The sequence below is a fragment of the Dipteris shenzhenensis genome, chromosome 8 (assembly GCF_047967505.1).
Source record: "Dipteris shenzhenensis isolate YYH24624 ecotype China chromosome 8, Dip_SZ_1.0, whole genome shotgun sequence".
Classification (NCBI taxonomy): Eukaryota; Viridiplantae; Streptophyta; class Polypodiopsida; order Gleicheniales; family Dipteridaceae; genus Dipteris; species Dipteris shenzhenensis.
In genome coordinates this window covers 54431483-54444607 of record NC_141603.1, presented here as the reverse complement: position 1 = coordinate 54444607, position 13125 = coordinate 54431483, and the positions used below count along the sequence as shown (strand labels likewise).

At 43.2% G+C, this 13125-nt stretch overlaps 1 protein-coding gene across 1 annotated transcript; it reads left to right on the top strand.

Moving 5' to 3' along the window:
• The first annotated feature begins 1933 nt into the window (after nt 1-1933).
• On the top strand, nt 1934-4675 carry LOC147899684 (uncharacterized). Its single transcript, XM_087378569.1, has one exon. The coding sequence runs from the start codon at nt 2177-2179 to the stop codon at nt 4589-4591; it is 2415 nt and encodes an 804-aa protein (XP_087234695.1). The 5' UTR covers nt 1934-2176; the 3' UTR covers nt 4592-4675.
• The last annotated feature ends 8450 nt before the right edge of the window (nt 4676-13125 follow it).

Sequence of the window (13125 nt, the reverse complement as noted above, 5' to 3'; positions counted from 1 at the left end):
CATCTGCTCTTCAAGCAACAATTTTCTGCTCCCATCTCCATCCCCATCTCCATCTCCATCTCCGTCTCCATCTCTATCTCTATCTCCAGGCCAGCACGTCGCTCCATCTTCCCCCGGTACGTCACTTCTTCCTTCTCCCCTTTCTCTCTTTTTCCTTCCCCCCTCCATTTCCTTCGCATTCCCTTCCCTGCTCCCTTGATAGATTGGTGCTACGCCTGCGGGAGAGGTGGAAGGGAAGAGAGGGGAGGGAGGGAGGGAGGGGGAGAGGAAACGCAAGGTAAAGGCATTTGAGAGGGGATAAAAGGGGAGGAAATGGAAGGGAAGAGAGGGGAGGGAAGAGAGTGGAGGGAAGCGAAGCGAGGGGAGGGAAGGAGAAGGGAGGGAAGAGAGGGGAGGGAAGTGAAGGGCGGGGAGGGGAGAGGTATAAGCAAGGGAAACGCATTTGAGAGGGTAGAGGGGAGAAAAGGGAAGGGAAGGGAAGGGAAGAGGCATAACGAAGGGAACGAGCATCTGAGTTGCTCGAGCGCGTTTGTGGAAACCGCCTTCCCAGTGCCTCCTTTACCATTTTTTAGACGACTGTTGGAATTTTACTCTCTCAGGCCTCCTGTTGCCTCCCTCCCCTTCTTTTCTTTATGTCTCGCAGCTAGATCTCCAAGAGCAGCGTTTGTCCAGGTCTGCACGCCGACATATCCTTTCGTTTAGGGGGGCTGACCGTTGGCTGAAGATTGGCCCTCATCCGCTTATATTTCGTGCTTCCGTTTCCGCCCTTTCTTTCCATGCAAGTTTTGGTTGCGAGGCTGCGTCTTATTGCGGCTCTCTCCTAATTCAGTTTTTCTCACTATCCAGGGGATTTGTGCTCTTTGTGTTGTGGTTTGTGCTTTTTCACCCTTTATGAGGAACCTAGGTTTTACTTTTAGACATTAGGATGCCTACAGGCGAAATGCTTCCAGTTGGACACGTTTCTGATGCGCCAGTTCGCTTATTCCTCTTTTAACTCTGAATTTTATGTTGCTATCCGTCTGTGTATGCACCGTCACAAGTTGTCTTGAGCTTGCAGTGATGCAGAAGCTTACACATTTTCCTTTCTGTGCATATCCTGGCTAATCACGAACTTGTTTCACTTTGGATTAACTGATTCTTATGACTTGATGTCTGGGTCTTTAAGTTGAAGTTACCCTTCTTCCTTTTCCTGTCTCCACGAAACTTTCCCATTGTTTCTCTTCTGTTTTTTAAGTGTTATCTCCCCTCCCTTCTCGACCTCTTCTGTTTGTTTTTTTTGGGGGGGTAGTTGTTCTATCCCCCCTCTGTTTCCCTTTCTGTCTGATTGTGTGGACTTCCTTCTGCCGAAGCTGCACTGTGTATTACTTCTGTATATTGAATTTCTGGAATGTGCAGACTGTTTGGTGTCTGATGGTTTTTGTTGAACAAGATTAAGGAGTTCTGGCTTGGTATTAGGTATTTCTGTAATTAATTGCTTGTATGTATCTCTCTCATGGTAAATTATGTTGTCTGTCGGGTTTGTTTTTATATTCATGTAAGTCAGAGCAGAGATCTGGCTTGGAGATTGGTAGTTTGCTTCTTTATAGAAGCGATATCTTTATAATGAGTGGTTCCTAAACAGTAACGCTCACTTGCTTGGCTCTTCGTTATCCAGGAAATCATCGCCTGAATGATATAATGGAGACCAAAGGTGGTAAAAAATCTAGTATATTTCAATACGAGGCCCCTCTTGGATACAAAATTGAAGACGTGCGTCCTCACGGAGGAATTGAGAAGTTCCATAGTGCTGCCTACTCTAACGTATGTACTTCTATGCATCCTCTTTGGATATTTTGGGAACACAAATGTATTGTTGAGTTTATGTGCTCAATTTGATTGTACTGACCTGGACCTCCTCTGATTTGTTTGTGCAGTGTGTGAGGAAGCCATCCTGACGCCCTCCCAGCAGATTTAAGCTGTAGGAGTAGGTGTGCCAGTTTTGCTTTTGTAAAGTTTGGCTTGGAATAAATTACAGAGGCAGTAGGAGGAAACAGGGGTGTGTGGTTGGAAGGACACACACCCCAGAGGGGTGACTGGCTTTGCAATCTTAGAAGGCAAACAGTTAATTATCCTCTACTCCTGCTTGCTGTTCTTTCCTTAGGTTAAGCTTTCTTATACCAAGCACTAGTTTGTCAGGATGGGGATCCTTCTTCAGCCTGAAGAAAAAGCAGTTGATTATTATGACATAGGTGGGGGGTTTGAAGGCTTTGAAAAAAGGCTTGAGATAGATTTCTTCCCCCCAGTCGATGGTGATTTGAAAGGTTTGAGAACTCTATCACGAGCTGAATTAGATGAGGTGCTGTGCGCTGCAAAGTGCAACATTGTGTCAGAGCTGAGTAACTCTCATTTTGATTCATATGTGCTCTCTGAGTCTAGTTTATTTGTATATCCTTATAAGGTGATCCTCAAAACCTGCGGCACTACTATGCTTTTGAGAGCTATACCTGTTCTGCTCTCCCACGCCTACCGCCTGTCCCTCAGAGCGAAGGGCTGCAGATACACTCGAGGCTCCTATATTTTCCCAAAACAGCAGCCATATCCTCATGCAAATTTCGCTGATGAGGTGGAATACTTGGATGAGTTTTTTGGGAAACTTGGATCTGGGAGTCAATCTTATGTGATGGGCGATGTTGCAAAGTCGCAAAACTGGCATATCTACTCCGCATCAGCTGTAGGAGATGAAGTTGCTCTAGGCTCTGAACTGCCAATCTACACTCTAGAGATCTGTATGACTCAATTGGATAGGCAAAAGGCTGCCAATTTTTTCAAAGGAAGTGGGAGCACAGCTGCAGAAATGACTCGTAATTCTGGCATCAGGAATTTGCTTCCTCATTCTCAGATCTGTGATTATGCTTTTGACCCCTGCGGATATTCTATGAATTCAGTTGAAGGATGTGCTCTCTCAACAATACACATCACGCCAGAAGATGATTATAGCTATGCCAGCTTTGAAGCCATGGGTTACAGCTCCCAAGAAGTGAACCTGCAGACGCTTGTGGATAAGGTGTTATGCTGCTTCAGGCCTGCTGTATTTTCCATTGCTCTACATGCTAGCTGTGCTTCTCTAGTTGGATATGCAGCAGGTTCATGGGGGGCAAGAGTATTGCCTGTTGGATATGCCTGTGAGAGTTCCAGCAGGGAGAAGCTACCTGATGGTGGTGTGGTAGTGTTTCATACCTTCAGGACAACTGACACGAACTGTTCTCCTCTGTGTCCTATTCCTCTAGGTCAGAGCAGTTGTGCTAAGTCAGTACTGGATCTAGCAACCAAAAACCGTATCTATTACAATTCACAGCAGCAGCTGCAGCCTGAATTTGGTTGTCTTGACGTGGAACAGTTGTTATCAATGATCAATCCTGGCCTGATTGGGCCTAGAAGTGAAGACATGGATGATTTGATATGTAAGAACATTATGAGCACGGGGGCAGAAGATGCCTTCTACGTCATGGATGTTGGTTTCCTGCTCAGACTCTGGAAAACTTGGAAGGGGGCCATGCCACGTGTGCATCCATTTTATGCTGTGAAATGTAATGCCGATGGGGTGCTTCTTGCCCTGCTAGCTGCCCTTGGAGCCGGTTTTGATGTAGCAAGCAAAGCTGAACTTGATATGGTCCGATGTTTAGGAGTTGGTGGTGATAGGATCATATTTGCCAACCCTTGTAAGCTGCCTTCACACATCGCAAATGCCGCCAGCAGTGGTGTTCATCTCACCACATTTGATTCAGAAGTAGAGCTATACAAGCTTCGGAACGTAAATCCACAGGCAGAAGTTGTCCTTAGAATACGTGTATGCGACCCAGGTGCCAGATGCCCGCTTGGTGTGAAATATGGTGCTGAAATGGAGGAGTGTGAAAGTTTGCTTATGGTTGCCAAGAATCTGGGCGTTCAAGTTGTTGGGGTTGCTTTTCATGTGGGGAGTGGAGCTTCAGATCCTTCCTCCTTTGCAGAGGGAATTGCTCAATCAAGGAAAGTATTTGACATGGCAAGTAAGATTGGAATAACTTCTTTGAGGCTCTTGGATATTGGTGGGGGCTTTGTCTCTGACGGTGGACATGGTGTAAGTTTCTCTGCAGCAGCTGCGGCTATCAATGATGCACTGGAGAAGTTCTTCCCACCTTACTGTGGTGTCACTGTTATAGCCGAGCCTGGCCGATTCTTTGCGGAGGGTTCATTCACCTTGGCTGCACAGGTCTTTGGAAGTCGCATGCGCATGACAAATGGGCAGGAAGTAGCTGAATACTGGATCAATGATGGGATCTATGGGTCAATGAACTGCCTACTGTATGATCATGCCATCATTTCTGTTCGGCCGCTACCTATTTGCAGTGGGAAAGATGGAATAAGCCAAGTTAAAGGCTGTCAGTCGACTGTTTTTGGCCCAACTTGTGATGGCCTCGACACACTAATGCAGAATGTGTGGTTGCCATATTTGCAATGTGGTGACTGGCTTGTTTTTCCACGCATGGGTGCCTATACGAAGGCAGCTGCTTCCAGTTTCAATGGCTTTGACATCAGCAACATTACTACAGTATATGTGTGTTCCATTGGGTAGTTCTCCTGAAGCAACACTAGCTTGCTGCTAGAATTTTTTTGCTGGGGGAGATTATTATTGTTTTAAGTATATTGACACTTGATTGATATGTTATTTTCTGAGCTGAAGTATTCTTACACCAACCATAATAGTTGGGTCTTTGGCAAAGGTAAGCTGTTAGTTTCTAGGACTTCAAAGAAAATTAAGTACTCTTTAAAAATTAGGGAAGAATATTTCTTATGGGCAAAAACCATTTTGTTCAAGCTAAACTGTGTATCTTTTTTCATCTGCGTCCCAGAAAGATGTCCTGTGGGGTCTCCCCCAAGATAGTAAGAAAGTGTTGCAAGGTAGTACGAACTGTTGTCATACCATTGCGACTGAGTTGGATTGTTGGTCTTTTGGGCAGTCAGGGTCCAGATACCTGTGAGATTTTTTGTTGTGTAGCTTCTTCTGAACTAAGTGTAACTTAATTCTATATTGTCAACAGGAAGTTCTCTGTCACTAATGCTAGATGATTATTCTTGGTTCCAACCTGTATTTTTGGGAATTTTCCAAAATCGTTACTTTAAATCCATGTTAGATTGTCACATTTTTTTATGTGATGGAGTTTACGATTGGGGTGGAGTTGAAATGGATGGAAAGAAAGTGGCTGCTATTTTAATGGGGCAAGTGCCTGTCACTGGGGATATATGATCAAATGTTGATTGCTGACACCAGGAAAAATCAAACCCCCAACATCCCTGCACGTGAGCACTAGGCTAGTCAAATGTCCTTGTAGCTGCATGCCAGATAAAAGTCTTCCCCCCCACAACCATGTGTGATAGGCTTTACATCATGAGCGTAACAATATTCAACCTAGCTACTCACTAACAAACTACACAGCTCTGAACGTCTCTCTCTCTCTCTCTCTCTCTCTCTCTCTCTCTCTCTCTCTCCCCTCGTGCCCTTGTCAATGCTGCCTTTGCTTCCGTGTTGTTGGCAGTTTGGGGGTTGCTTTGATATCCACCAACATCATGGCACTCATCCTAGTTGATACATGCAAATTTTAAATGCTGGAAGGATTCAATCACAAGTATTTTGTTTCGTTCTCAACTTAAGGGTGGCTGTAAAATGGAAATCATGGCCACAATTCTCACCCGTCCACTCAAAGGTAGTGGTGGAAAATTCAACGAGAAAAGTGACTCTTTATGCTTGCAATCTGCTCCACCACATCCTCCTCCAGGAATGTTATTGTTGCCACCTTGTTAAGGCAATAGATACAAATTTTGAAAATGAAAAGGAGTGCTATTGTTGCCGCCTTGTTAAGACAATAGATACAAATTTTGAAAATGAAAAGGAGTGCTATTGTTGCCGCCTTGTTAAGGCAATAGATACAAATTTTGAATTTTTTTAAATTGGGGGAGCTATTTTGACCACACATATAATGGGCAACTTGCCTCCAAAAGTCTGGCTTGTATTGCAACCTTTTGCCCTTGCAAGGGTCCTAAGGGATGTATGCTTATTTTTTGCTAATTAGGTCCAAGTTGCAAATATTAGATCATTTGGTCAAGTTGACCATCTTATTGCAAATGTTGGTTCATTTGGTCAAGTTGACCATCTTAAATGTTGCTTAATGTTAGGGTTAAATGTGTTATTAGGGTTAGGTTTTTGTCCTCTTAGGGAGGTCCTAAATGCTTTTGTCACCTTCTTAAATTCTTTTGTCTTTTGTTGGGTATCTCTCTCTAGAGAGGCCTCTCTCTTTGTTTATTACTACCTTTTGGTCAAGCTGCCCATGTTAACAGGTGCTTAGTGTTAGGATTAGTGGTAGTTTAGGTCATTTTAATGAGTTTTAAGTTAAGGTTTTTCTCTCTTTGTGAGGGTCTTAAGTGATTGTCACTTTGTGTAGATTAGGTCTTTGACTTTACATAAAAGGTAGTGAATTATTTTGTCTTTTAGCTTGTATGACACTATCTTTATTAAATATTATTTAAATGAGGGTCTTGTTAAAATGGTCAACGCCCACTCATATTTAATGGCCCATCCCCTCTTTCACAGCTTTTCTCTCCTCTCTTTTCACTCATCACCTTTTCCCATATTCATTCACTTTCACTTGCCTTTTTCTCTTTCCCTTTCCTTCCAATTTACACCTTTCGTTTTCCTTTTACAACTTATTGGAAATATTCGTCCAACTAATTTATAGTTACACCTACAATCACATTCCAAAAGGCACGACCATAGAGGGATTCCCACCTTGTTGAAATGGAGAAAGAAAATTATTAAATTATTAAATTTAGACATGAGAAATGACACTATTTTGCAAAATTCATGAGTAGGGTAGGATAGAAAATGATCAATAATGGGGAGGGGGGTTTATCCTTTCTTTCCTTCTCATCTTTTGACTCCTCTTATGGTAGATGCAAGGTTGCCTCAAATCAATTCCGTCCTAACCCTTTGTTTTTTTATAGTGTCAAACATCACCAAAAGATGGTTATGTGGCCTTATCAGTGTTACTTCGGTGATGAACTGATCTCATTGAAGCAACACTGCTAGATTTCCACATGTTGTCATTGCTTGGTGGGGAAGAGAAGAATGTCACCCTGATGTTTCTTTTTAAAGTGATGCAAAAGAGTGGCACTTAGTAACCCTACTAGTTGGAGTAAAATATAATTGCTAAAAAACTCTGTTGAGTGTCACTTAGTGACCCTACTAGTTGGAGTAAAATATAATTGCTAAAAAACTCTGTTGTAGTCAATAAGTGATACCTCTATTTCACCCAAAAACAAAGCTGCCATGGCTTTTGACTTATTTGTTGCTCAGTCTCACATAGTTGCCTCCCCCCCCCTTCCCCCAAGATTAATAGGAATTTTGATTCTTGAAGGACATAAAGGAAATATTGACCATAATTAACACACATACTAAGCATAACTGGTTACATGTAGGTTTACTTCATGACTATGAAAGCCATGCACACATACACTTACAAACTAACCTAACCAAAACAATCAAATTAGCCATTTGCAATCAATCTAACTTAACCATGCTAACCTTGACATAGTATAGTGCTTGAAAAAAAGCTATTTTGACAACTAATTGTAGGGCCTTTCCTTGCTCCATGTGCACGTGCACATGTGCACGCATGGGGGTGCCCATGTGCGTGTGTGTGCATACATGTCCACACGTATGCAAGCGTGTGTGCAATCGCTCATTCTACTTCCTCTTACCATTACCTCCTTTCGCTACAATTGTTTTCGCCAATTGTCAATGCCATTCTTAAGACGATGAGCAACATAAACTGTGTTATTGACCCATGCACCATTTTTAAAAAGAAATACATGCACCATTAATCAAGAAAATTGCTATTTTTAAAAGAAATCCACGATTGCTAATTGAATGTGATGTCGCATTTTCACATGCATGTACATCACCAAGTCACACCTCTTGTTGTTTATGGCACAACAAACCAAACAATAATTTATGATTAGTGTCAATCATCACCAAAAGATGGTTACGTGGCCTCATGAGTGTTACTTCAGTGATGAAGTCATCACTAAAGCGACACTACTTGATTTTTGCATGTCATTGCTTGGTGGGGAAGAGAACAATGTCATCCCCATGTAGCTTTTTAAAGTGATGCAAAAGAGTGTCACTTAGTGACCCTACTAGTTGGAGTAAAATAGAATTGCTAAACAACTTTGTTGCAGTCAACAAGTGATACCTCTATTTCACTTAAAAAGAAGGCTGATTTATTTGTTGCTCGGTCTCACAAATTTGCTTCCCCCCCCCCTTGGGTCATTCTCCTTCCTCTTACCATTGCCTCCTTGTGCTACAATGCTTTTCACCAACTATGAATGCCATTCTTAACTAGAGGATAAGCAACGTAAATTGTGTTACTCACCCATGCACCATTAATCAAGAAAATAGCTATTTTGAAAAAGAAAACCACCATCGTGAACTGAGTGCGATGCTACATCTTCACACATGTGCATCACCAAGCCCCACCTCTTGTTGTCTATCAAATCAAATAATCACATGTTCTTGAATATACCCTCACTAAAAAGACCCTAACATGGCATTGCCGACATTGTTGCACCACCGCATTTGTGTCCATTAGTGACTCTATGAACCAAAAATTGTTTTAGTGTCGATTGTCACAAAAATATGGTTACGTGGCCTCATGAGTGTTTCTTTAGTGATGAATTCATCAATAAAGCAAGACTTCTAGATTTCCATGTGTTGTCATTGCTTGTTGGGAGAAGAGAAAAATGCCATGCCTATGTCGCTTTTAAAAGTGAAGAGTGCCACTTAGTGACCCTGCTAATTGGAGTAAAATAAAGTTGCTAAGTAATGGGAATGTACTTCCTCTTCGTCAAACCAAGAGCTAGTCGGTGTTTCTCAAAAATCTCTTTACCGAGTGGTTTGGTAAAGATGTCTACAACATTCTCTTTGCTATCACAATGCTGCAGTGTGATGTCACCAAGTAACACTTTCTCTGATGAAGTGCTCTTTGAGATCAATGTGCTTTGTCCTGGAGTGGTATACTCGATTCTTGGCCAATGCTTGAGCTGATTGGTTATCATATTATATTGTTGTTGGCTTTGACTCATCAAAGGAATCTGTTTCTGACAATAGTCTTCTGAGCCATATAGTCTCACATGCACCTGTAGTGACTGCCCTATATTCTACTTCAATGGAAGACAAAGAAACAGTTGGTTGTTTGTTTGACAACCATGATATAGCACCTTGACCAAGGAAAAATGCATATCCCTATGTGGATCTCCTGGTCTCATGATCTCCAATATAGTCACTGTCACAGTATCCATGCAACCGTAGATGACTTCCTCTATATTCTATTCCAAACTGTCTTGTACCTCTGATGTATCTCAAGACTCTTTTGGCTGCATTCCAGTGAGACTGTTTTGCCATAAACTATGCTAGTGAACTTACTGCATAATAAATATTTGGTCGTGTGATAGTTAGATATATAAGAGATAAGATGAGCTGCCTGTAGTATCTGTCATTGACTTTAGGCTCTTCTGAATCTTTTGTAAGTTTCAAACTTTGTTCCATGGGAGTGGCTGCAATCTTGCAATATGCCATATGAAACTTCTTCAACAGACTGTCAACAGACTTGAGTTGACTCATGAATGTGGTATTTGAATCTCTCCAGAACTCAATTCCATGCCAACCCTCCACTTGTCCTCCTAAATGTTTGAATGTATTATAAAATTGGGAAGAGACCAAGGGAGTATCTTAGACTTGGGATATGGGGTTTGATTTATGTGGGAAAATGAGGCAAAGGGTTGTTGCACACACTTGAGAGTGTGTAACTGCCTAGCCCACATGGGAGACTCTTCCACACACACCATGCATGTGGGAGGATGTAATTATTGGGAGAGACCCCCTCTCTTAGCTATAAAAGGAGGGGGCTATTCCTTGATGGGACACGCTCATTCTTGTAAAGCCACCTAGCTAGTACTTTGATTTCTTCCCCCCATCGTTCCTTTCAAATAAAGCATGACCCTCCTCCCTTGTTGTCTCCATCTCTACATTCCTCGTCCCATTATGCACATGCTCCTCTTTCCCCTCTCCCTCTCCCCTTGTGCCATAGTCTCCCTCTTCATTCCCACCCATCTTAATCCCTTTTCCCCACCCATGTTAATGCTTCTCCCCTCACGGCCCCTTTTCCTATATGGCCCTCGAGCATCGCCATGCCTAGCATCTAGCCTCTTGTCTCGAATTCTTTTCTAGTTAATAGAATTGGTGTGACTGCTGGGATCGAAACCTCCACGGCTAGTGGTGTAAAATTCGTTACTCCTATGGCTGGGTGTAGTTCTGGCAGCACCTTCCGTGTGTGGTTCTTTGCTTTTGCGCCTCCAATCTGCATATCTTCTACTCGCAGTTCTTTGTCTCTGCGGCTACATAACTTCTCAGTTTTTGTGCCTTTAGCCTGCGGCTCCTGTGCATCTGCAAAGCTGCAACACCCGCACGCCCCTTGGTTGCAGCTGGTGCATCTGCACGTCATGGATAGATCGTGAATCGTGACTGTTTTCTGAGTTCCTATGTCTTCTGGCGCATCTGCATGTCGTGGATAGATTGCGACTGTTTTCCTGGGTTCTTGCATCTTCTCGCGCACCTGCGTGTCGCGGACAGACTTTTCAGGCTCCTGCAAAAGATCTCGCGCCCCTATCCTCTTCTTCTCTTTCTCTTCTCTTCTCCTCTCCTCTCTTTTTATTAAGGAGTGGGAATTGAACCCAAGACCTCCCCATTCACAAAAGGAAGACTTACCAATGGGCCAGCAAATAGGAAGTGATGAAAGTGTAATGATATTGCGTATATGGTGAAATCTCATGAACTGTAACTCTCTAACCGTAGGGAGTTTCCTCTTGTTGTAAAAAGTAAAAGTACTTTATTTCTAAGTGTTGGGCATATTTGATACGAGTTTACCGACTTTGCAAGATCATCAGAAAGGTCCTCAAGGACATTGCTCAAAAGAAGGATGCCAGACTGCACACCCCTTGAAGAAATAGCATGGCGATACAAGAACTGGAAGAAGCTCAAAGATGTTCGCCAAAGTTGGCCGAGGTTGACAGCAACTGATTCTGACGTAGATATCCTTGACCTCGGAAAAAGAAGTCGTACCACCTCAGACCCCTCTCCAAAAACCATGGACTAGGCTGCCCCAGGAAGAAGGTGTCCTTCTCAGAGCCCTCAGATGCTGAGATGGCAGACCCACCAACAGAGAAGACTAAAAGATCTCGTAAGAGTAAGTGGTCGCCCTCGAATTTTCCCATCGGCTCGGGGCAAGAGGACTATTTAGTCGTTCAGGACCTTGCTCATTGGTCTTTGAGCATCACGCTCCCTCAACTAATAGCATTAAGCCCTAAGGTGAGACAGGAGCTGCAACAAGGGCTCTCAACAAGGAGGAGCAAGAAAAAGGGAAAGGTATGGAGGTCTCTTCTATCTCTGAAGAAATTAAACGGCACCCACATACAGTAGATGTCATCATAGATAATTACCATGTCAAAAGTGTGTGTCGATGGGGGAGCTGCATGTAATATCATGGTGCCCCATATCATGAAGAAATTGAATTTGAAATGCATAAGGTGTTCCTCCACTCGAATCAAGGTAGCAGATAATCAACGATTCGCCACCCTAGGAGTTATTGAGGATTTGCCCATCCCTGTCAATGGGTTAACCACCACCGTCAATTTCTATGTAGTGGACATCAAAGATACAGGCAGGAGTTACCCAGCCATACTCGAGAGACCATGGTTGAGAAAGAGTGATGCAGTCAGCTATTGGAAGATAGGACACATGTCTTTGGGTGCTTCTAAGGAGAAGATCCCGGTGCAACCAGGTGCCACTGAACCAGAAGAAGAAGAAAAGGAGCTAGATAGTGATACTGTCTCATCCTCGGTGTCTAAATCAATGGAAGAATTAGACCGGGGGGAGGAGTTCTTAGAGGAGGAAGTTTACATGATGGGGGTGTCTCCGACCCCGCCACCTACAGAAAAGATAACAACTAGTCCTCAACATCTTGAAGCTATTCTTTCCCCAGACCTCATGCCAAGTGAGAAAGACGAGTTCCTAGAAATGTTCAAAGATTTCCCTGACCTCTTCACAACTAGCTACCGCCACCTTCGCCATGTAACTGCCATAGAGCATAAGATAGAGCTGAAGCCTAATGCGAAGCCTGTGGCTCAGAAGTATCGGAGATTAGGGCCCCTATAGACCGATGCTTTGCACTCAGAGTTGCAAAAACTTGTAGAAGCTAGGTTTATTGTTCTGGTTCACAATACTAAATGGGTTTCACCAGTGGAAGTCACCCCAAAGAAAAACAACAAGTGGCGGGTCTGCATCGACTATAAGAAACTCCATGCGCCCACCAAGAGGGACCATCATCCTCTTCCCTTCCAAGACCTCATTCTTGAGACGGTAAGTGGTCATGAGATGTATACTTTCTGTGATAATTACTCCAGGTTTTATCAAATCAGAATTGCTGAGGAGGATGTGCTTAAAACCACATTTGCCACACCCTGGGGGATGTTTGCATTCAAAGTAATGCCATTTGGCCTCACCAATGCTCCTGCTATCTTTCAAAGATTTATGCAAATGGTGTTTGCTCCATATATTGGGGGTTTTCTTGGAGGTGTTTTTAGATTATTTCTGTACATTCTCGACACGTAAGGAGCACATCATGAAGGTTAGGTTGGCCTTCCAAAGGGTCAATGATGCGAATGGTAGCCTCATCAACCCTGATAAATGCACCATTGGAGCCACTCAAGGGAGGTTACTGGGACATATTGTCTCATCCGAGGGTGTCAAGCCAGACCCTGAGAAGGTAGAAGCTATCCTCAAGCTCTCCCCCCCAACAACCAAACGTCAGTATGCTCATTTGTCAATCTAGTAGGATACTATCGCCGCTTCATTGATTAATATGTTGCTTTGATGCGACCAATGACTATGCTATTAAAAGATGGAGTTGATTTCTCTTGGGATGAGGATTGTGATCATGGGTTTGTACAAATCAAGAGTGCTCTGGCTTCAGAACCCATTCTACGCAATCCTGATTAGTC